Source organism: Dendrobates tinctorius, unplaced genomic scaffold, assembly GCF_039654945.1.
Source record: "Dendrobates tinctorius isolate UK_male_01 unplaced genomic scaffold, ASM3965494v1 ptg000161l, whole genome shotgun sequence".
Taxonomy (NCBI): Eukaryota; Metazoa; Chordata; class Amphibia; order Anura; family Dendrobatidae; genus Dendrobates; species Dendrobates tinctorius.
The window spans coordinates 6932904-6956971 of NW_027361828.1; the positions used below are offsets into that span (position 1 = coordinate 6932904).

Here is a 24068-nt window from a genome sequence, read left to right on the forward strand (position 1 = left end):
TAAGTCCCCCTTGTTCACATCTGTCAGCTGTCAATTTGCCTCCAACACTTTTCTTTTCACTTTTTCCCCATTATGTAGATAGGGGCAAAATTGTTTGGTGAATTGGAATGCGAGGGGTTATAATTTTGCCTCACAACATAGACGTGTGACTGTGCCAAGTTTTGTGGCTGTAGCTGCAACGGTGCGGATGCCATTCCCGGACATACGTACATACATACATACACACCCACATTGAGCTTTATATATTAGATTTTTGAGTAAAATATAAATTGCTCTTTTATGCTATAAACTACTAACAACATGTCTTCGAATTTCCAAGCACTAAATTTTGTATTTATTTTCAGAAAATGAGAAATGGTAATAATAACAAAAAATGCAGTGCTTGCAGACCTCAAATAATGCTTAGAAAACAAGTTCATAATCATTTAGAAACAACAATACTAATGTTTTAACTCAGGAAGAGTTCAGAAATCAACATTTTATGGAATAACCATGATTTTTCATCACAGCTTTCATGTGTCTTGGCATGCTTTCCACCAGTCTTTCACACTCCTTTTGGGTGTTCTTATGCCACTCCTGGTACAAAAATTTAATCTTTTCTTCTCTGTTTGATAGCTTGCGACTATCCATCTTTCTCTTGATTACATTCCAGAGGTTTTCAATGGGGTTCAGGTCTGGAGATTGGGCTGCCCATGACAGGGATTTGATATGGTGGTTCTTCATCCACACATTGCTTAACCTAGCTGTGTGGCATGGCACATTGTTCTGCTGGAAAAAAACAGTCCTCAGAGTTGGGGAACATTGCCTGAGCAGAAGGAATCAACTGTTTTTCCAGGACAACCTTGTATGTGGCTTGATTCATACGTCCTTCGCAAAGATTAACCTGCCCAATTCCAGCCTTGCTGAAGTATCCCCAGATCATCACCGATCGTTCACCAAATTTCACAGTGGGTGCAAGACACTGTGGCTTGTACGCCTCTCCAGGTCTCCGTCTAACCATTAGACGATAAGGCATTGGGCAAAGCTGAAAATTAGACTCATCAGAGAATATTACCTTACTCCAGTCCTCTATGGTCGAATCCTTATGATCTTTGGCAAACTTCAGCCTGGATCTCCTTTTCTTCTCATTGATGAAAGGTTTTTTTCTAGCTTTACATGACTTGAGCCCTGACTCTAAGAACCTTACGAATTTCACCCCAGCTGCTATTTGCCATTCCTTTTGTAGGTCACTTGATGTCATCCTGCGGTTGCTGAGTGACATTCGAATAAGGTGACCGTCATCCTTGTCAGTGGAGCGTCATATTCGCCCTCTGCCGGTCTGTAGCTTTGTTGTCTCCAATGTCTGCTGCTTGACATTATTGTAGTGGACTGCCGCATCAGAAATTTTAAATATGGTGGCAACATGACGCTCACTGTATCCCTCTGCTAGTGAAGCCAAAAATGAGCGCTTCTTTTACTCACTCAAGACTTTTCTTTTCAATTCCGTTGGCACGATTATTTTTTCATTCCTATTACTTTTGGGATATTACTAGCACTTGTTTTGCCATACAGCTTTTCCTATTGCAAGAGGGTTGTGTGTATAATATATATATATATATATATATATATATATATATATCACTACCTATCTTTATATCTTTCACACCTAAAAATCTTTCATTTCCATTCTGCATTCTATTCCGGTACGTGTCTCATGGACAGCATACAGATGTCGTCCGTGTGCGGTACTTATTGTTTTCCATGCTCGTTATTGTCTTTCGTGCTGGCAAGAAGAAAATGACATGTCTACATGTTTTTACACGGTCCGTGTGAAAACACAGATATGTGCCCAGATCCATGGAATACAATGAGTGTGCGTATGAAAACGGAAGCCACATGTACCGTAAAATTGAACGTATGAAGGTGGCCTTTGGAGACCTCTGAGTGTTAAATACCTTTATTTAGGGTAATTAGAGGCTTTACTGTATTGAGATTAGCAGTAAATTTATTTGCTGAAACTATATTTTGTATAAAATTCAGCAGACTCAAATTTAAATTTTAAACAGTATGATCATCTATATTATCAATTTTAAAATTTAAAATATTCAAAGAATTACAAGCATTAAAAGCATAGATACATACACTGTGTTTGAGCACACTGTAATAAATGCAGTTAGTTAAAAAAAATTTTGAACGTCCACTAAAATCTATTGCAATTAGTGTTGAGCGATACCGTTCGATACCCAAAAATATTGTATCGGATGGTATCGCCCGATACGAAAAAAATATCGGGTATCGCCGATTCCGATACCAGAAGTCCCATTCAAGTCAATGGGACTTCCGGTATCGGAATTTAAAAAAGCCCTTTATTTCCTTGTTGGCTAATTCTACATAATTGAAAACAAATGAGAATCATGTAGAATGTATTGTGGGAGGTGGAGGAGACATTAAAGGAATAGTGGTTTATTCAAATCACATGGCATAGAATTAATTCCAATTTTTTTTTCAAGACGTTCGGAGTTAAAAAGATATTGACTATGTTAACTTTTTTATATTTAGTCAGATATGTATGTTTCACAACTTCCATGCTCTTCACCTTCTTTTGTACTTCTCCCACACTTTCTCCTTCATGATCCGCAGCAGTAGCATTTTTTTCATCAACTTTTTCTTCACCTTATTCATCTTCTTCTTCTTCTTCTTCACCTTCTTCCCATTAATTTTTTTTTTCCATTCTTCATATTCTTCTTATTCAGCTATTATTAATTTTCATATGCTATTTCTTCATCTTCTTCCTATTCTTCTTCTTTTTCTTCATTTTCTTATGGTGACAGGCATTCCTGTAGTACTTATCTATAAAAGTTATAAGATTACACCTTACGTTCTGCCTGTCACAAAAGATTTACAACAGGATTTGTCCGCGTTCAGTTTGGCCTGCAGCAGCAGGCATTTTCCAGGGGCACCACGAGGAGGAACGGACTCACTCCCATTTACTGCTTAGTCTTCTTCTGCTTATAATTTTGATTTCTTCTATGCTGATTTTTAGTCTTATGCTTAATGTTCTTCTGCTTTCTGTTCTTCTGCTTTTGCTTCTTCTGCTTCTTGTTCTTCTGTCTTTTGTTCTGTATCTTGGTGGTTGTCTTCATGTTGTTTGTCCTCTTGGTCTTATTATTTAGGGTCATATTTCTGGTCTTCTTTGGTGTGGTCTTCAGGGTCGTCGTCATCAGGGTCATCGTCATGGAGATCAAAAAGGATTACCAAAGACAATTTCAAAAAGCTTGATCTTGGAAATGTAGCAGAAGGTACAAGAAGGCTGAGAAACTGGCGAGAACCAGCTGACAGTACTGGAACCTGTAGTGGCAGCAGAAGGAACAATAGCCAATGGCACTACTGAGGAACAGCTGACGGTGCTGGACCCCGGTTACTATGCAGGAGGTACCTGTGCTAGAAACCACTACCAAGGACCAGCTGACATTGCTGGACCTTGGATACCGAGATGGAGGCACCTAGGCCAAAGGCTCTGGCGAGAACCAGCAGACAGTGCTGGAACCCGGATGGGTAGCAGAAGGAACAAGAGCCAATGGCACTACCGAGGACCAACTGACGGTGCTGGACCACGGTTACTAAGCAGAAGGTACCTGTGCTAAAAAGCACTACCAAGGACCAGCTGACGGTGCTGGACCTCGGATACCGAGATGGAGGCACCTAGGCCAAAGGCTCTGGCGAGAACCAGCAGACAGTGCTGGAACCCGGATGGGTAGCAGAAGGAACAGGAGCCAATGGCACTACCGAGGACCAACTGACGGTGATGGACCACGGTTACTAAGCAGAAGGTACCTGTGCTAAAAAGCACTACCAAGGACCAGCTGACGGTGCTGGACTTCGGATACTGAGATGGAGGCACCTAGGCCAAAGGCTCTGGCGAGAACCAGCTGACAGTGCTGGCACCCGGATGGGTAGCAGAAGGAACAAGAGCCAATGGCACTACCGAGGACCAACTGACGGTGCTGGACCACGGTTACTAAACAGAAGGTACCTGTGCTAAAAAGCACTACCAAGGACCAGCTGACGGTGCTGGACCTCGGATACCGAGATGCAGGCACCTAGGCCAAAGGCTCTGGCGAGAACCAGCTGACAGTGCTGGAACCCGGGTGGGTAGCAGAAGGTACCCATCCATAGCAAAGTAGCCAGGCCGCAAGCCGGCCGCAGTTACCGAAACCCACAGTCCTACAGGGGGTCCATGTCCCATTGGCACTACGGATCCAGCCTTCAGTGCCAGTTCCCGCAGCCCACATAGGAGTCACCTAAACTGCAGGCACCATAGAGTCGGCTAACCCGGCCGCAAGATGACAGGACAACGGATTGGTGGCATAGTGACCTTGACACTACCCGGAAACAGCTGGCGTGCTGGAACCAGGCTGGGCAACAGGGAGTACCCGTGCCAGAGACACTGCCGAGCACCAACTGGCGTTGTTGGAACTCAGGGACAATCATGGTGCAGGCCGAGGCCTACTTGGTGGTAGTTTTAGATTGTTTGTAGGCTACAACAGACTGTCAACGTGCTCCAATTAGGCATCTGTCTCCACTCTGTTACCAGGATTTCACGTGACCACCAACACCGCCAGTTTATGCGTACAGTAGCCGTCTGCCCAATCCACACGTGTTCCTGTGTTACTGGGGTTCTGTAATGTCAGCAGATCCCCTGATGTGTGTCTGCCAATGTCTCCTGCTCTGTCCACATTCCCACCACTTGCAGTGGGAAGGTGGACAGCGCAGGAGACAGTGCCGGACACACATTGGGGGATCAGCTCACGTAACAAAACACCAGGAACACAGGAACAAGTGTGGAATGCGTGGACGGCAACTGTGAGCCGGAACTGGCGGTGTTGGAGGTCAGGGGAAATACTAGAGACAGAGTGGAGACAGAGGCCAAATCAGAGAATGTTTAAATCTGAAGTAGCTACAATTTGGAGGCAGCAGCACTTTGCCCTCCACACAGCAGGGGATCAGCTGACGTTACCGACCCCCACTTTCACATGAACGAGTGTTTTTTTCTGTGTGGACAGCACTTCCGAGCACCAACTGGCGTTGTTGGAGCCCAGGGACAATCAGGGTGCAGGCCGAGGCATACTAGGAGCCAGGTGTAAATCGGACGTATTTTGAGTTTGGAGGCAGCAGGAGAGTTTGCCGTACACACAGCAGGGGATCAGCAGACGTTACTGAACCCCACTTTCACATGAACAAGTGTGTTTTTCTGTGTGGACAGCACTTCCGAGCACCAACTGGCGTTGTTGGAGCCCAGGGACAATTATGGCGTAGGCCGAGGCCTACTTGGTCGCAGTTATAGATTGTTTGTAGGCTACAACAGAGCTACAACAGACTGTCAACGTGCTCCATTTAGGCATCTGTCTCCACTCTGTTTCCAGGATTTCACGTGACCACCAACACCGCCAGTTTATGCGTACTGCGGCCGTCTGCCCAATCCACACGTGTTCCTGTGTTACTGGGGTTCTGTAATGTCAGCAGATCCCCTGATGTGTGTCTGCCACTGTATCCTGCTCTGTCCACATTCCCACCGCTTGCAGTGGGAAGTTGGACAGCGCAGGAGACAGTGGTGGACACACATTGGGGGATCTGCTCACGTAACAGAACACCAGAAACACAGGAACAAGTGTGGAATGCGCAGACGGCAACTGTGAGCAGGAACTGGCGGTGCTGGAGGTCAGGGGAAATACTAGAGACAGAGTGGAGACAGAGGCCAAATCAGAGAATGTTTAAATCTGAAGTAGTTACAATTTGGAGGCAGCAGCACTTTGCCCTCCACACAGCAGGGGATCAGCTGACGTTACCGAACCCCACTTTCACATGAACAAGTGTTTTTTTCTGTGTGGACAGCACTTCTGAGCACCAACTGGTGGTGTCGGTGCCCAGGGAAAATCAGGTAGTAGGCCGAGGCCTACTTTGAGCCAGGTGTAAATCTGAAGTTGTTTGACTGTGGAGGGAGCAGGACACTTTGCCATACACACAGCAGGGGATCAGCTGACGTTACCGAACCCCACTTACACATGAGCGAGTGTTTTGTCTGTGTGGACAGCACTTCTGAGCACCAACTGGCGGTGTCGGAGCCCAGGGAAAATCAGGTAGTAGGCCGAGGCCTACTTGGAGCCAGGTGTAAATCTGAGGTTGTTTGACTGTGGAGGGAGCAGGACACTTTGCCATACACACAGCAGGGGATCAGCTGACGTTACCGAACCCAACTTACACATGAGCAAGTGTTTTGTTTGTGCGGACAGCACTTCTGAGCACCAACTGGCGGTGTCGGAGCCCAGGGAAAATCCGGTAGTAGGCCGAGGCCTACTTGGAGCCAGGTGTAAATCTGAGGTTGTTTGACTATGGAGGGAGCAGGACACTTTGCCATACACACAACAGGGGATCAGCTGACGTTACCGAACCCCACTTACACATGAGCGAGTGTTTTGTCTGTGCGGACAGCACTTCTGAGCACCAACTGGCAGTGTCGGAGCCCAGGGAAAATCAGGTAGTAGGCCGAGGCCTACTTTGTGGCAGTTTTTGATTGTTTCTAGACTACTACTAACTGTCAACGTACTCCAATTAGTCCTCTGTCTTCACTATGTTTCGAGTATTTCCTCTGGCTTCCAACCACGCCAGTTGCTGCTCTGAAATGCCGTCTGCACAACCCACACTTGTTCCTGTGTTACTGGGGTTCTGTAACAGCAGCTTCTCCCTAGAGGTGAGTCAGGCAATGTCTCCTGCTCTGTCCACTTTTCCACTACAAGTAGTGGGAATGTAGACTAAGCAGGAGACATTGCCAGACTCACCTCGGGAGATGAGCAGATGTTACAGGACCAAGGTAACACAGGAACAAGTGTGGATTGTGCAGACGGCACTTGAGAGCAGAAACAGGCGGTGTTGTAGGCCGGAGGAAATACTCAAAACAGAGTGGAGACAGAGGGCAAATCAGAGAACATATTAAATCAGAGGTAGTCAGAAGTTGTAGGCAGCAGGAGAGTTTGCCGTACACACAGCAGGGGATCAGCTGACGTTACCGAACCCCACTTTCACATGAACGAGTGTTTTTTTCTGTGTGGATAGCACTTCTAAGCACCAACTGGCGGTGTCTGAGCCCAGGGAAAATCAGGTAGTAGGCCAAGGCCTACTTGGAGCCAGGTGTAAATCTGAGGTTTTTTGACTGTGAAGGGAGCAGGACACTTTGCCATACACACAGCAGGGGATCAGCTGACGTTACTGAACCCCACTTACACATGAGCGAGTGTTTTGTCTGTGCGGACAGCACTTCTGAGCACCAACTGGCGGTGTCGGAGCCCAGGGAAAATCAGGTAGTAGGCCGAGGCCTACTTGGAGCCAGGTGTAAATCTGAGGTTGTTTGACTGTGGAGGGAGCAGGACACTTTGCCATACACACAGCAGGGGATCAGCTGACGTTACCGAACCCCACTTACACATGAGCGATTGTTTTGTCTGTGCGGACAGCACTTCTGAGCACCAACTGGCAGTGTCGGAGCCCAGGGAAAATCAGGTAGTAGGCCGAGGCCTACTTGGTGGCAGTTTTCGATTGTTTCTAGACTACTACTAACTGTCAACGTACTCCAATTAGGCCTCTGTCTTCACTATGTTTCGAGTATTTCCTCTGGCTTCCAACCACGCCAGTTGCTGCTCTGAAATGCCGTCTGCACAACCCACACTTGTTCCTGTGTTACTGGGGTTCTGTAACAGCAGCTTCTCCCTAGAGGTGAATCAGGCAATGTCTCCTGCTCTGTCCACTTTTCCACTACAAGTAGTGGGAATGTAGACAAAGCAGGAGACATTGCCGGACTCACCTCTGGAGATGAGCAGATGTTACAGGACCCAGGTAACACAGGAACAAGTGTGGATTGTGCAGACAGCACTTGAGAGCAGAAACAGGCGGTGTAGTAGGCCGGAGGAAATACTCAAAACAGAGTGGAGACAGAGGGCAAATGAGAGAACATATTAAATCAGAGGTAGTCAGAAGTTGTAGTCAGCAGTAGAGTTTGCCGTACACACAGCAGGGGATCAGCTGACGTCACCGAACCCCACTTACACATGAGCGAGTGTTTTGTCTGTGCGGACAGCACTTCTGAGCACCAACTGGCGGTGTCGGAGCCCAGGGAAAATCAGGTAGTAGGCCGAGGCCTACTTGGAGCCAGGTGTAAATCTGAGGTTGTTTGACTGTGGAGGGAGCAGGACACTTTGCCATACACACAGCAGGGGATCAGCTGACGTTACCGAACCCCACTTACACATGAGCGAGTGTTTTGTCTGTGTGGACAGCACTTCTGAGCAACAACGGGCGTTGCTGTAGCCCAGGAAATAAAGTTCAGGTCATAGAAACATGAACACAACAGGAGACCTGGATCCTGTTGCCAGCCAATTATTTATTCTGGAAGAGGACTGGCAAATTCAGGTGAGATCCAGGCCTTGTTCATTTTCAGAAAAGTAAGCCGGTCAACATTATCGGCGGATAGTCGCGTGTGACGGTCTGTTACCACACCACCTGCAGCACTAAAGACACGTTCCGATAATACACTGGCAGCAGGGCAAGCCAGCACCTCCAGTGCATACTGGCTAAGCTCTGGCCATGTATCCAGCTTAGAGACCCAATACTTGAACGGGGAAGAGCCGTCTGGGAGTACACTAACAGGGCAAGACAAGTAGTCTGTCACCATCTGACGGAAACGTTGCCTCCTGCTGACTGGAGCCGTCTGTGATGGTTTGTGGCGGTCCCACAAAACTTTTCCACATTTGGGCCATACTGGCCTTGCCTTGTCCTGCGGCACTGCCTCTGCTACCGCTTTGTGCAGAGCTTCCTCCACTGCCTCTACCCACATGGCTGCTTTGAAAAGCACTACCAGCAACACTTGCGGGGGGAATGGAGAACATGATGGCCTGCACAAGTGTTTCTTGGTACTCCCGCATTTTTTGCTCCCGGTTCAACTGTGGTATGAGGCTTTGTAAGTTGTCCCGGTAGCGAGGATCTAGGAGGGTGTACACCCAATAATCTGCCGTGTGGAGAATGTTGGCGATGCGGCGGTCATTTAACAAGCACTGCAGCATGAAATCAACCATGTGCTGCAGACTGCCAACTGGACCGGAAACGCTGTCCCCAGCTTGAGGCAGCATCTCAGCCTGCTCAGCATCACCCCACCCTCGCTGTACACACTGACTACTAGAGCCTTGTGTACCTCCCTCCTCTGGAGAGATGTGTTCTTCCTCCTCCATTGACTCCTCATCATCCTCCACACTAAGTGTCCCCTGCCTGGGCCTTTGTGTGGAGGCACGTTGCACAGACTTGCCAGAAGCAGATGGCATTTCTGACTCCTCATCCTCGACCTCTTCAAAAACCTCCTCACTTAGTGCTTGTAAGGTTTTTTGAAGCAGACAGATAAGGGGGACAGTCATGCTGACTAGTGCATCATCTGCACTGGCCATCCGCGTGGAGTCATCGAAGGCACGCAAAACTTGGCAGATGTCCCTCATAGTGGCCCACTCAGTGGTGGTGAAGTGTGAACGGCGCGCAGTGCGACTTGTTTGCACCTGATGCAGCTGGTACTCCATTACTGCTGCCTGCTGCTCACACAACCGCTCCAACATATGTAACGTTGAATTCCACCTGGTGGGGAGGTCACATATGATGCGATGTTCTGGCAGGTGGAATCGGCGTTGCAGAGATGCAATGCGCGATCTTGCCATGCTGGAACGCCGCAAGTGAGGATACTCTAGGCGAACCTTATGCAGCAGTGCATCAAGATCCGGAGAGTCCCTCAGAAAGCTCTGCACGACCAAATTGAGCACGTGTGCCAGACATGGTATGTGAGTGAGGTTGCCTAGGCCCAGAGCTGCCACTAGATTTCGGCCATTGTCACTCACTACCAAACCAGGCTGGAGATTCGCTGGCACAAACCACACATCGCTCTCCTGCTTGATGGCATTCCAGAGCTCCTGTGCTGTGTGGCTACGATTCCCCAAAGAAATTAATTTAAGGACGGCCTGTTGACGTTTGGCCACACCTGTGCTCATATCTGGCCTAACAGGCTCATGCAGTGCTGATTCCGAGGAACTAGAGTAGGAGGAGGACTCAATATGTACAGACTGCATTCCTGCAATCCTTGGAGTTGGCAGAATACGTACAGAGCCACTCTCCAGATCTGTACCCGGCTCCACAACATTGACCCAATGGGCAGTGAGGGAAAGGTATCGTCCCTGTCCATGGCTACTGGTCCACGCATCGGTGGTCAGGTGGACCTTGCTACTGATGGCGTTTAGTAGCGCATTTTTAATTTTTACCTCCACATGCTTTTGCAGGGCAGAGACGGCTTTCCTGCTGAAATAAAAGCGGCTGGGCACATTGTATTGTGGAACTGCCAATGACATCAAGTTCCGGAAGGTGTCAGTCTCCACCAGCCTGAATGAAAGCATCTCAAGGGCCAGTAGTTTGGCAATTCCGGCATTCAGAGCCAGTGCTCGGGGATGGTTTGCCGAGTATGGCCGCTTTTTCTCCCATGCCTGTGCTACCGATTGCTGGTGAGTGGCCTGGGAGTGTACTGATGACTGAGAACATGGTTCAGTGGGTGGAATTTCACTGGGTCTCTGGACAACAGTGTCAGAGGTTCTTCCATGGCGTTCCAGTGAGGAAGCCGAACCAGCTGTGTGTAAGCTGGAGGAAGAGGCCCCAACACGAGCTGAAGAGGTGGTAGGTGCTGCTGAAGGTTGGCCTACATCTTCAGTGTGTCTGTGTAACTCCACCTCGTGCTTGGTACGCACATGTTTCCACATATTTGTGGTATTGAGGTTGCTCACATTTTTCCCTCGTTTAACTTTCTGATGACACAGCTTTCATTTGACAAAGCAAATGTCATCTGCAACTGTGTCAAAAAAGACCACTCACTGCAAGTCCTGGGAGCGCCCGTTTTCTGTTTTGGAAGAGGATTGCTCCTCACGGGTGCCAAAGTGGAGGCTACAGGCAACCAAGTCTGCCCCCGCCCTCTCCCTCCTCTTTTGGCCGTTCGGGGAATCTCTTCCTCAGAGCTGCTCCCACCACCTTCCTGTGGCTGACGCCATGATGGGTCAAGGACCTCATCATCTCCACTCCCCTCTTCAAGCACCGGCTGGTCCTGGGTTGTCTCGCCAGCACCGTACGCACCAGAAATTGGCAACTGAGTCTCATCATCATCAGATGAGCACTGAGGTGTGCTGACAATAGGCACTGGCCCACCTGCCTCTTCAGATTCAGAGGGACAAAGCAGTTGCGCATCACTGCATACTCCCTCTTCTTCACGCTCTAGAATGCTGCTTGGCTGGCCACCTCTTTCCAAGCCAACAGATTCTGAGAACAGAAGTAAAGATTGAGATGGCTCCTGTCCAGGGCTCTCAGACTGCCTGGGCAATTTGGCAGGTGGTGAAGAGACAGATGGTTGCTCTTCAGTGCTCTGGCCCTGGGAGGATACGTAAGTCATTGAAGTGGATGCGTTAGCTGCCATCCATCTGACAACGGCTTCAATTTGTTCGTCACGCAGCAGTGGGGTACGGCGAGGTCCTACAAAGCTGCGCATGAAGGACTGTTGCCTGGTAAAAGTGGGGGATGCCGGGTGACTGGTGGCCGCAGCAGACACCGAATCCCCACATCCTCTCCCTGCTGAATCCCCCCGTCCTCTCACTGCTGAAACTCCACGGCCACGACCACGTGCCTTACTCCCTGCCTTCTTCATCTTGGTAGACTGATAAAGATAGGCAGAAAAGTAAAAAAGGGGTGACTGAGTGTTCTTATTCCTGAACACCTGCTAACCAGTATAAGAAACACTAGTTTGGCCAAGAGTGTGTGTACTACACTTTAATATGATCTAATGTGGCCTACACAACTGTAAAGTGGAGTGTTTGGTGAACTTTATTTCCTTTTTTTTTTTTGGGGAAAAAGAAAAGGATGTGACCAAAGTTTGAAAGCTATAGTATCACAAACTTTTTGGAGCGATTACAATGCAGGAAGCTAACCTACAATGCAATTGATGAGGCTCCAAAAAATAGGGTGATACTAGTCTGGCTGGCCCTGAAGGGCACAAGCCAGCAAAAAGGCTCCTCTCCTCTATCTAATCCTATATAGTGTTTGCAACCAACCAATGACAATGGATGCGGATGGAAGCACACTAATATAGGAGCAAAAATCTGGCTAAATTTGCTGCAAAAAAAGGACTATGTATGAGGCAGTGACGCACGCTGAGCGGACTACAACCAGCGGTGACTGTAGAACACACTGCAACGTGAGCTGCACTCACACACAGAGAGACCTATCAGACAGCCAAAAACAGTGCAGAGAAATGGGCTATAGCACTGAAAGGCTGCTGAAAGGCTCCGCTGTCCACTCCTTTAGTGTTTGCAACCAACGTATATGGATACGTATGGAAGCACACTATACAGGAGAAAAAAAAGCAGCAATAAAAGAAAAATGTGTATGAGGCAGAGACACACGCTGGGCGGCCTACAAGCAGACGTGCCTGCAGGACACACTACACAGCGTGGGTCTGCACTCACACAGCCCTTGCAGATAGCTATTAAAACAGCGCTGCTGGGCTACAAAAATGCTACAGTGGTGGATTATGTAGCCTGGGTAGAGCAATAGATATGTTTGATGATCGCTATTTCTAACTGTCCCTCACAGTCTTCAACAGCAGCCTGTCCCTAACTGAATTCACAGCAGAGTGAACCCGAAATGGCGACTGCTGCGGTTTTTATAGTGCATCATGACATCATTTCAGCAGCCAATCACAGCCATGCCAGTAGTTAACATGCCTACATGCCTAACAGGATGTGCCCACACTTCTGAGGATCCCCATTGGCTGAATCAAATCGAGCGGGCTCCTAGCATTATGGGAACTTCCGATTCCGGTATTCGATATGAAAAAAGTATCGGAACTAAGTATCGGAATTCCGATACAGCTAATATCGGCTGATACCCGATACTTGCGGTATCGGAATGCTCAACACAAATTGCAATTAATTAAATTAAATATGGAAAAGATAGTAAACCTTGTAATGAAACTTTATTTGGGAAACATTAGTGCATAAGGGTGCACAACCCAAGATTGGGCCACAACCCCCAATACAAACTAGAAAAAAAAATAAGGCCCACACACTTTAACATTTAAAAGTTACATTTAAGAATTATTACAAGTTGTTTGTTTTAATATGTATTGCTTTGTATATTTTACACACTTTTTTTTGCTTTGTTCATTTTACACACTTTTGTGTAGTTTACACCTTGTATTAAAATATTTTGTAACATGTTATTTTTACATCTACAGTCCCAGCAGGAAAAGCAGACACCACAATGACAACTGAAGAAGCAAGTAAGTACAAAGTTACCCTTTATCCAGATGTCAGGCTTCTTTCATATGTTTGATTCACGCAATCTATGTGGCTATTTATGGTATGTGTCCGTTTTTCCATGTGGACTGATGGCCCAAATTAGGGATGGACTGGTATTCAGAAGTAACCAAGGCACACTAACCTAAAACAAATCTTTGAAATATATTGCACCCCTTCCCTCCCAAATTCTCAAAAAATAGTATTGCAATGTGAATGGTTGAACAAATTTTACTTTGTTTGGCATCAACGAGGAAAATAAGTGGGACATGGAAACAATTAATTAGACGGTCTTGAGTCATGTATGCGCTTCCACTTCCACAAATACCAAATCAACAAATACCACTATACAATAACCTTGTGGTATACAAAACCTACAAAAGACAAAATGAGAAAAACCCTGCTGAAATTAAATAAATAAAAAGCAAAAGTGCATTAAGTAATTCAGAGTTCAAAGTGCCAGGAATTGAGACGTGAGACTCGTGCGAGTTTCTCGCAAGTGTGACCCCTGCCTTATGCTGTTTCCTGCTGTGGCAAATGGAGGAGCATTTAGTCACATCACATGCCAGTTCCCAGGGCCCACACCCGAGAGCGATGACACTGCACACAGAACTAAGCAGACTGTAAGGTTGAACTGAAAAGGTATTGGTGTGCAAAATGTATGTCCACATGTAAATTGAAGTTATATTTTGAAATCCTATTATTTATTTCAATTTTTTTGTAGAACAGAATAGATATCATTCCAAAAAAGTCACTGGTAAGTCATTCCTTCAGTAACAAATCATGGTTATAAACAAAACATAATACAATATGCTCAAAATTTCCATAATGTTCCATGCTGCCAATGTAAGACGAAAGACCGGACCGGGGGTCCTCTCTTGCGTCGGGTCAGGAACTGTCGGGACTGTCACCTTTGTTGTACGGGGTCAAGCTTAGAAACCCGGACGGACCTTTGCACTCAACAGCAGTGGGCGTAGCTAAGCTAAAAAGGGGAGAATGCGTGTAAAAGCAGGGAGACTTGGTGGGGACACACAGCGTGCAACAGGGGAAGTTTGGTGCTCCGTCCTCTGAGCACCATGACAGCACAGGCCTGTCCTATAGAAACCCTACTGCCCCTTACAGAGACTGTGACCAGAGAACTGCTGTATGCCCATTGGCTCCCGCAGCAGAACGTACCCAATGCTCCAGGTCAGTAGGTACAGTGCGTGTGCCGCCTAAGAAAGACCGGGTGACTCACCGAGAACTGTACCCACTTTCGTCCGCATACTTCTGCCGAGCTTCGTCAAGATCCGGCAATGCTAGAGACTTCACAACACTTTGCATCACGAATCCTGGACCCAGGACCCTACACAAGATATCGAGGACTCACCATCAGTGCCAGGATCTGGATCATCAATGCCTGCATGATGACATCGGACTCATCATGCGCTAACAGTGTTGGCACCACCATTGGAACTTAGGACTCTGCAGTCAGGAATCCGTCGTACTGATAAGTTAACCCTTAATGAACAGTTGCTATATTTATTACCATTGTTACCTCACTGCATATCTATTGTGCTCATAGTGCTCATATCTTCTACCATACCCCTGTCTCTCCCTTCTCCTCCCTGTGTGGAGTATCCTCGTGTTCAAGTAAAATTAATGTTAACCCCTGCTCTTCCTCTTGTCCATTGCTGCATCCCGCAACCTGCTCACACTTGGCATAGTCGGCAGGATGCAGTCCAACAGCATGGAGGCAGCAGACCAAGCGGTTGGTGTGGGCCAAGGTCCAGCATATTCCTAGGGGCAATGTTCTGTAACCTCATGAAGTTTATTGGGAACAATATCATGCTATGGAGCTGGGCTGAGCGGATTCGGGGAATGATAACGATGCACCCTATGACACCTGCATTAGAGGTGGAAGTTGCCATGTTGGCTTTAGATGGAGAGGCGAGGGATTTTGTCATGTTGCGTGGAGAGGTATCTGTGACAATGGCCACTGAACCGAGATGGGTGCAAGAGTTGCGGAAAGAAATCCAGGAAATATGAGAAGAGTAGTCTGATCCAAAGAAGAAACCAGCAGCATCATCAAACTCGCCCAGGGGTAGAACTGGTCCTGAACATCATCGCAATGTGAGAACGTCCTGCAGAGAAGAACTCCATATATGCTGCAACTGCGGTGAGATTGGACACTTGGCTCAGGGTTGTGTACGACGAGGGTGGACCCTTCAATGCCGTCCGTTAAACCAGGAGTCTCCGAGGCTGGGGGAAACCTCCCAGAGCCTGAACAGTCAAGAAGGAGAATCAGGAGTTCTATAAGTCTAGTTTCCTTGTGCCCTCTCCCCTGGGCTGAAATGGATGGTCGGGCCATCCATTGTTTGGTTGACCATGATGCTTGAAACATACTTTCGACGACATTTCCCCGAAGCGATGCAGCCTGAATGGGGCCCGGTGATAAAGTTGACAGCTGCTAATCACTTACTCATCCCAGTCGCAGGGGTGGTCTGGATGCAAATCACCATCTGTGGTAAAGACCTGGGTCAGAAGGGAGTGGTGCTAACTGCGGGAGACGCAGGTAACAGACATGCTGTCACTGTAGGGATGAACGTACTGAAGGAATTCGGATGTCTCATCAACGAGTCCCCAGATGTGCTCCTGAAACAGTGAAGCCCTCGCACTCCCCAGAGGAGAGTGTTTCAGCAGCTAATCTGTATGGCCCAAGCTTAAGAAACCTCTAATGACGGGAAGATGTTAGGGAAAATAATCGTTCCAGCCGCAGCCAACCTAATTCTGCCGCTGGGCCAGACCGTGCTTACACTGCCCGTCTGGGCTTGTAATCCTCTGGAAAAAGTCGAGATACAGATAGAACCAGCTTTTATGGAGCAACTATCTTCAGGGCTCCTCGCTGTGCAGACGTTAGCTACTGTACATGACGGGACGGTCCCAGTGCGATGTGTTAATCTGAGAGAAGATAATCTCACACTCTCACCACGGAGTGAAGTTGCGCAAATTCTGGGCATGCCAGAGAAGCTGATACCACTACAGGCAGTACAATTGACAGTAAAACAGGGAGATCCTTGGATCATGGCTGTAGATACGACTTCGGTACCAGAACGTCAGCACTGGCGGGAGGGATGCCATATTCTGGAGCAAATGCGGGCTGAATTAATTGAACTTACACCACAAAAGGTCCAGCAGGTAGAAGCTCTATTAGTGCGTTATCAGGATGTGTTTGCAAGTCACGAGGATGATTTTGGCTGCACTATGGCAATCACCCACCAGATTCCAACTGGAAATGACGCGCCCATAAGAGAACAATACCGACAAATCCCACCACAAATGTACCAAGAGGTGAAGGGGATGCTGACACAGATGCTACAGAGTGGTGTATTTGAGAGAGTCAAAGCCTTGTACTGGTAAGAAAGAAAGATGGAACTTTGTTTCTGTGTGGACTATCGTAAACTTGAATGCCTGCATATCCTCTACCAAAAATTGAGGAATCATTGTCTGCACTGGGAAGCATGAAATACTTCTCGTCGTTGGATCTAGCCAGTGGCTATTGGCAAGTACCTATGTCCGAGCACGACCGAGTGAAGATGTCCTTTATACTGCCTATGGGCCTGTATGAATTCAACTAGATGCCGTTTGGCCTGGCTAATGCTCCTGGTACTTTCCAGCGACTTATGGAGAGGAGTCCAGGTGACTTGAACTTTGAGGCCTCTCTCATCTATCTGGACAATATCACTGTGTATGCCGCTACGATTGAGGAACATCTGCAAAGACTGGAACAGGTGTTGAGCCATCTTTAGAGACATGGTTTGAAAGTGAAACCTCAAAAGTGTTATCTGTTTCGCACCCAGATCGAGTACTAGGGACATGTCGTCTCTGCAGAGGGAGTGAGACCGTCCCGTGAGAAAATTGCTGCAGTACAAGATTGGCCTACCCCAAAGACTGTGAAAGATGTTCAGGCCTTCCTGGGGGCTCACCGGGTATTATCGGCGATTTGTAAAGAACTTTACTCACATTGTGAACCCGCTGCTTGAACTGTTGAAAGGGGTGCCGTCTGGTGCAAAGAACAGGACTATTCCGTGGGGAGAATGCCAGGAAAAAGCATTTTGATCTTTGATGGTGGTTTTGACTGAAACGCCAGTGTTAGCCTATGCAGACTTCTCCCAGTCGTTAATTCTCCACACTGATGGAAGCCTGTATGGACTCGGAGCTGTGTTGTCTCAGATCCAAGATGGAGAAGAACGAGTAAGGCCTCTTTCAAACATCCGGTTTCAGGGTTCCGGCAGCGTGCCACCGGAACCGGCCTGTAGCGCTGACACCGCATGTGGATGTGTCACTGGATGCGGCCTGGATAAAATTTAAAGGAGCCGCAGCACCGGGCGACGAGAGCCAGCTGTAGAGAGGGGAGCTGCAGCGATGAGAGCCATCTGGAGAGAGCCGGGGGACGAGTGAGTCAGACAAAGAAAGGTATGGAAGGAGAGGCAGAGAGAGAGAGAGCTACAGAGAGAGAGATACAGAGAGAGAGATACAGAGAGAGTCTTGCGCTTGCCGGGCACCTGTGGGGTTAAATCACACAGTGTCCGGGCATGCGCACTTTAAAAAGCCGTTCCGGCGCTGCCAAGAAACGTTGCAGGGAACGTTTTTTGCAGACGCCGGATGGCGCATTTTTGCTGTATCCGGAAAGAACCGGGGCCGCCGCATGTACATCCGGCACGATGCGGCGATCATTACTTTCTATGTGACAAAACCGGATCCAATTCCGGATCCGGTTTTCACACTTTTCGCCGCATCGTGCCGAATTCAAACAGACGGATGTGTGAAAGTAGCCTAATCGCCTATGCGAGCTGATCCCTACATGACTCTGAATAGAATCCAGACAATTACAGTTCATTCAAACTGGAGCTGTTGGCATTAGTGTGGGCCATGACTGAGAAGTTTGCGGAATACTTGTCTGGCTCCGAAGTCCTGGTACGCACCAATAATAACCCTTTGGCCCACCTAGAAAACGCAAAACTAGGGGCCCTGGAGCAGCGCTGGGTAGCTCGGATGGCAAAGTTTCTATATAAAATCACCTACAAGAGGTGAACTGAGAATAGTCATGCAGATGCCTTATCCAGATTATCCAGAGTGATGCGCGAGAAGCCTGGGCCAAACCAATACGAAGAGCTGGAGGCTGAAGAGGTCCCTGAGTTCCGGGATTCTGCCAGTATGATGGCAGATATGCAGGAACAGGTACAGGCAGTGGCTCAGGAGTGCATACTGGGACGGTGTGGGTCCGGTTACAACAAGAAATGGGGAACTCGCTCAGAAGAGACAGTGGTTAAGTTTAAATCAACTTCTCAGTCAGAGAAACACACACCATATCCCCAGGGACTCTTCAGATCCTTTGACAGTGGGAAAGGCTCCAACTGAAGAATGGGCTATTGTACCGAAAGATTCAGTTACAACGGGAACTGGGTGTCACCTGGCAGGTGGTGATCCCCGAGGCACTGCTACCTAAGGAAGCACATGGAAAAAGTAGCTCACTTCGGTTAAGAGAAGACCTTTCAGTGGCTGCAAAATCTAGTTTATCATCCTTGACTGAAAGCCGTGGTGGAAGAGGTCTGTTGGCAATGTAGAAACTGCGAATTAGCTAAACCTCCGGAGCAGAGAGCTCTCATGCAAACCATAATGACTTCTGCTTTTCTAGAAGTATTGGTGATAGATTACCTGACAATAGGTCCGGCTCATCATGGATATGAGCATTGTCTAGTAATGACGGACCACTTCACTAATTTCGCCGTTGTGACTCCAACACATGATCAAACTGCCGAATCAGCGGCACATGCCATCTGCAAGAATTTAATTCAAGTGTATGGCTGCCCGAAGATAATCCTCTTCAATCAAGGCGCCTGTTTCCTCGGGCGAGTGATGGAAGAACTGCATCGCCTGTACCAGATCGCACAATCTCAGACAATGCCTTATCACCCTCAGGGAAATGGAGCATGTGAATGGTTCAAATTGACTCTTATCCAGATGTTAAGGACACTAGAGGAAGACCGAAAAGCCTGGTGGCCTGAATTCATAGCTGAGTTAGTGTGGGTGTACAACAACCGAGTACATCGCACCACCGGCTATACTTCATTACCTTGCTGTTCAACCAGCCAGGATGAGAGATTACAGAGCTGGAGTTGGATCCAGAGGAGGACTACCCACAGTTGGGGGTGTCCACCTGGAACCGAGAACATCGTCATCGTGTGCAGACATTACATTGCCTGGTGCAGACCAAGTTTCGGGAACTTGAGCATCCAGAGACAGCTCCTCTGCAAGGGACAGCTCTTCAAGCCGGGGACTGTGTGTTGGTCCGAGATAAGCATCCTCAGGACAAACTGGAGTGCCAGTGGGAAAAGACCCGTATCGGGTAAAGCGGAGAAGTAGCTCGGAAGGGCCTGTCTATGAAGTCCAACCTGAAGGGGAAGAAAATGCTCCCACTCAAGTAGTTCACTGAAATATATTACGTCCCTGTTTGTTGAGAGATCCTGACCAAATTGAAGAGGTGCAAAATGCTCCTGAAATATTCCCTCCGGCCGTGGCTGATTGTGAAGAAGAAGAATTGCCTGATCTGTCGCATGTAGATCCAGGAGAGAGACAGGTGCCTGATGGTCCTGAAGTTGCTCTGTTGGAAATGGGCGCGTCCCCGCCCTCACCTTTTAAGCCCGACTCGACTACCCAACATGACTCAACTACCCCTTCAGACTTTCGGCGCTCTGAATGGGCCACAGTCGGGACACCCCCCAACAGATATGATCAAGACCAATTTATTTGGCAGCAAATTGTTCAAGGAATAGGAGAATGTCAACGCATACTACAAGAACTCTCACCCGAGGAATGGCGAGCAAAATGGGGAGTGTAAGAAAAAGGACTGGACTGGGGGTACCTCTCTTGCGCCGGGTCCGGAATAGTCGGGACTCTCACCTTTTGTTGTTGGGGGAAAGCTTAGAAACCTGGAGAGAAAAGGGGAGAGCGTGCGAAAAAGCGGGGTAACCTTGGGGGGACGTGCAGCGTGCAGCAGTGAAAGTTTGGTGCTCTGTTCTCTGAGCACCGTGACAGTGCAGTCCCGTGCTACAGAATCCCTGCTGCCACTTACAGAGACTGTGACCAGAGAACTGCCGTATGCCCATTGACTCCTGCAGCAGAAGGTACCCAACGCTCCGTGTCAGTAGATACCGCGCGCGTGCCGCTTAAGAAAGACCGGGTGACCCACTGAGAACTATAACCCGCTCTCACCTTCATACTTCTGCCAAGCTTCATCAAGCTGCGGCAGTGTTAGAGACTGCACTTCACTTTGCATCACGAATCCTGGACCCAGGACCCCACACAAGACGTTGAGGACTCACCGTCACCGCCAGGAACTGGATCATCTACGCCTGCAGGACGACACCGGACTCATCATGTGCTAACAGCATTGTCGCCACCGTTGGAACTTAGGACTCTGCAGTCAAGAAGCCGTCGGACTGATAAATTAACCCTTAATGAATAGTTGCTATACTTATTACTATTGTTACCTCACTGCACATCTATTGTGCTCATATCGTCTGCCATACCCCTGTCTCTCCTTTCTCCTCCCTGCGTGGAGTATCTCCCTTTTCAAGTAAAACTAATGTTAACCCTTGCTCTGCCTCCTGTCCGTTACTGCATCCCACAACCTGCTCACACCAACAGGGGGAAATTTCTATATGCTGAGCAAGAAGTGCCAATGTTGTATAGTGGAAACTCTTGTAAGAAATATGCACTTGGTATCAATGGCTTTTGTAACTCATTTTTCAAAGTATCATTATGGAGATATGAATGATGAAGATCAATGATTAATAGAGATGAGTGAGCACTAAAATGCTCAGATACTCAAACCTAGCAATTCCTAATGCTCGATTCGAGTAAAGAGTATAATGGTAGTCAATGGGAAATCAGAGCATTTTTTCGGCAGACCGTACAAAGAGAGCGACAGTGAAAATGTTGAAATGGATGGGAAAAGTGCTGAATGGAAGGAGAACAGCATGAGGAAACCCCTGGAAGCAACTCTGACTCCCAAATCGCTGCTGAGAATAATGGTGTGACACTTTTACTCCACTTTAAAGAGTGATAATAAAACATTCCAAATCCAAATTGCATTTTACAGGAAAAAAAAAAGTTTAAATATTTTGGAACCCGGATACAACCTGTCTTAGATAAAAAGGAGGGCCTCATACACATTCTGTTCAAATTGTCATGTATTGGTAGACTTAGACACATAAAGGCTATGCAAACCCTTCCAAAAATTACAAACAGGGTCTTCCATACACCCATGAAGACACCAACTGTGCTGCCTGATTCAAATATTGCCAACAAAGTGTAGTTGGGGTATTCCTACACTCATAAGGGCTTTGCACAAAGTGCAAACCCAGGAAAAAAAAATTATAAGTAGGGTCATTCATAGACCCTAGAAGGCAACAACTGGTGGGCCTCATTCAAATAGAACATTAAAAACGCTTTATGTGCTGCTATCATCTGGTGGCGTGTAAAAGTTGGGTCTAAGACAGTCTTTTTTTTATTATCAGAGTGAGGCTATCATCACTTTCTGTTGACAGGTGAAATCATCTGTCTGTTATAACCCCTCTGTGGCACTAAAAATCTCCTCAGACAAGATGCTAGCGGCAGGGCAGCAAAACACCTCCAAGTCATAGGACAGCTCATGCCAGATGTCCAGCTTACAGACTCAATAGCTGAAGGTTGCAGAGGAATTAGGGAACAGGCTGGCTTCACTATCCTTTAAAACTTATCCCTCCGTGTCAAAAATACCCAGTCTTCAGGGCATGGACACTTGGAGCGTGTCATGAAATTGGTCCCGGCCTTTGACAGTGTACCCCTGCCTCTGCTGCTGTGCTTTAGCATGGGTTAATCAGGGTGAAAAAACAGTACTCCTTTTTTTCCCAAGATGAATGTAACACGAGGGTCACGGAAAAGGTAGCAGTAAATTAAGTCTGCCATATATGTCAAGATACCTACGGCCAACACTTTCCTGTCTCCACCATGATGACTACTCTCCCTCTCTTTCTCTTCATTCCCCTCCTCTGCCCATCTACGTAGGAGAGACATGGCAAAGCTTGTGTAGGTACTAACCTCTTTTGCGCTCAGCCAGCTCCTGTTCCTCCTCCTCTTCTTCAGCTTGCACCTTCTCATTGTTACCCAATATATGCTGAGGAGATGAGGCTGGGCAGTATCTCCCTTTCTCATGTCTTCCTCCATCTCAACCTGGTCCACATGCAAAGGTTCATGCTTAAGGGTCATCAGCGACTGTTTAAATAGACATAGAAGCGGGATCGCTAATCTGATGATGGCATCATTGCCGCTTACCATTGTTGTGGAGTTCTCAAAGTCTTGGAGAACCCCACTAATGTCAAGCATCCATGACCACTGTTCAGTTATTATGTGTGGAATCTATCCAGTGCAACACTGCCAGAGCGGCGGCAGCAGTTGCTGAATAGCGGAAATGGGCGCCAACACGTCGTACCGTGAACAGAAGCTCTGGCAAATCTGGGTATACTTTTAGAACCCATTGAACTACCAAGTTGAGCATGTGGGCCAATCATAGCTTGTGTGTGAGCTTGCTAAGCTTCTGAGTTGCCACCAGGTTACGCCCATTGCAAAACCATATATTATAGAGGTCACCACCTAATAACAAGGATTAGCCTGTAGTATGTAATATACAAGAACCATTGCAAAACAAAGTGAGAAAGAAACATGCCATAAATACAGGGATCACCAAAAATAAAGAATATTTTTATTAAACCATACAATAGACAAAGACTTATTAAAAACAGTTAAAGTAAAAAATGACATATAGATGACAATATTAAGACCATAGATAAATTATTGCACAGGAGTCACGTGACCATCACGTCACGCCAGGTCCTGTTCCAGCCATCGCACACAGTGACAAAGCGACTGCCTACTATCACTGCTGGGACTCTCTCCATGTGCCAGCTGCGTACACCAGCGCGCTGAAGCCCACGGGGTGCCCCTTCTCCAGCAGTGTAGGAAAGTCCTCACTATCACGTGAGTACCAGCGTCACAACAGGTCCTGCTCCAGCTATCTCTCACAGCCAGCAGGGGCATTCTCCCTCAGACTTTGTGAAGTGACCTACTCCGTTCACTTCAATGTGAGACATTTTCATCATCAGACTATATACCTCTGGGACTAATCAGTACTATCTTTTGAGGGAAGTATTTAATTGAAGGGAAGTTTGCTCTTTGTCTGTTTCACTATTAACCTTTTGTTGTCCATCCAGTGTCTGCCTTTTCCTATAAATGGTCTGCAGCACGTACTGGTCTAGTGCATCTTTCTTATAACTTAACCCCTTTTTTTTCCTTAGGCTCTTTTATGCAGGCAACACTTGAGGAAGATTATTCTTTTCTTAAGCTATTTTGGGTGTGTTGTCAGCATCTTATTGGGCATTGTGCAATAATATATCTATGGTCTAAATATTTAACATATAATAATTCCTAAACTGATTTTTTTACTCATGAGAGGCTAGTGTGCGCAAAACCTAATCCAATTCTTTACATTTACTATATCGACAAATTTGTGGGGGTTTTTTTGTCTAGGTTCGCTGCAACTGTTACCATACTTAAGTGCCACTGATTTTTTATTCATCATTTTAGATGACAATATTAGCC

General features: G+C 47.3%; 1 protein-coding gene across 3 annotated transcripts in view; it reads left to right on the forward strand.

Annotated features, from left to right (window-relative positions):
• Window positions 1-24068, forward strand: part of LOC141052533 (uncharacterized) — a 169753-nt gene that overhangs the window by 134623 nt on the left and 11062 nt on the right. For 2 of the 3 annotated variants that reach the window (XM_073549786.1, XM_073549788.1), the window contains 2 exons: window positions 13328-13372; window positions 14113-14145. In XM_073549786.1, coding sequence (XP_073405887.1) covers window positions 13328-13372; window positions 14113-14145 — 78 coding nt within the window. The remainder of the gene's footprint in view (window positions 1-13327; window positions 13373-14112; window positions 14146-24068) is intronic. The other variant, XM_073549787.1, reaches the window with a different exon arrangement.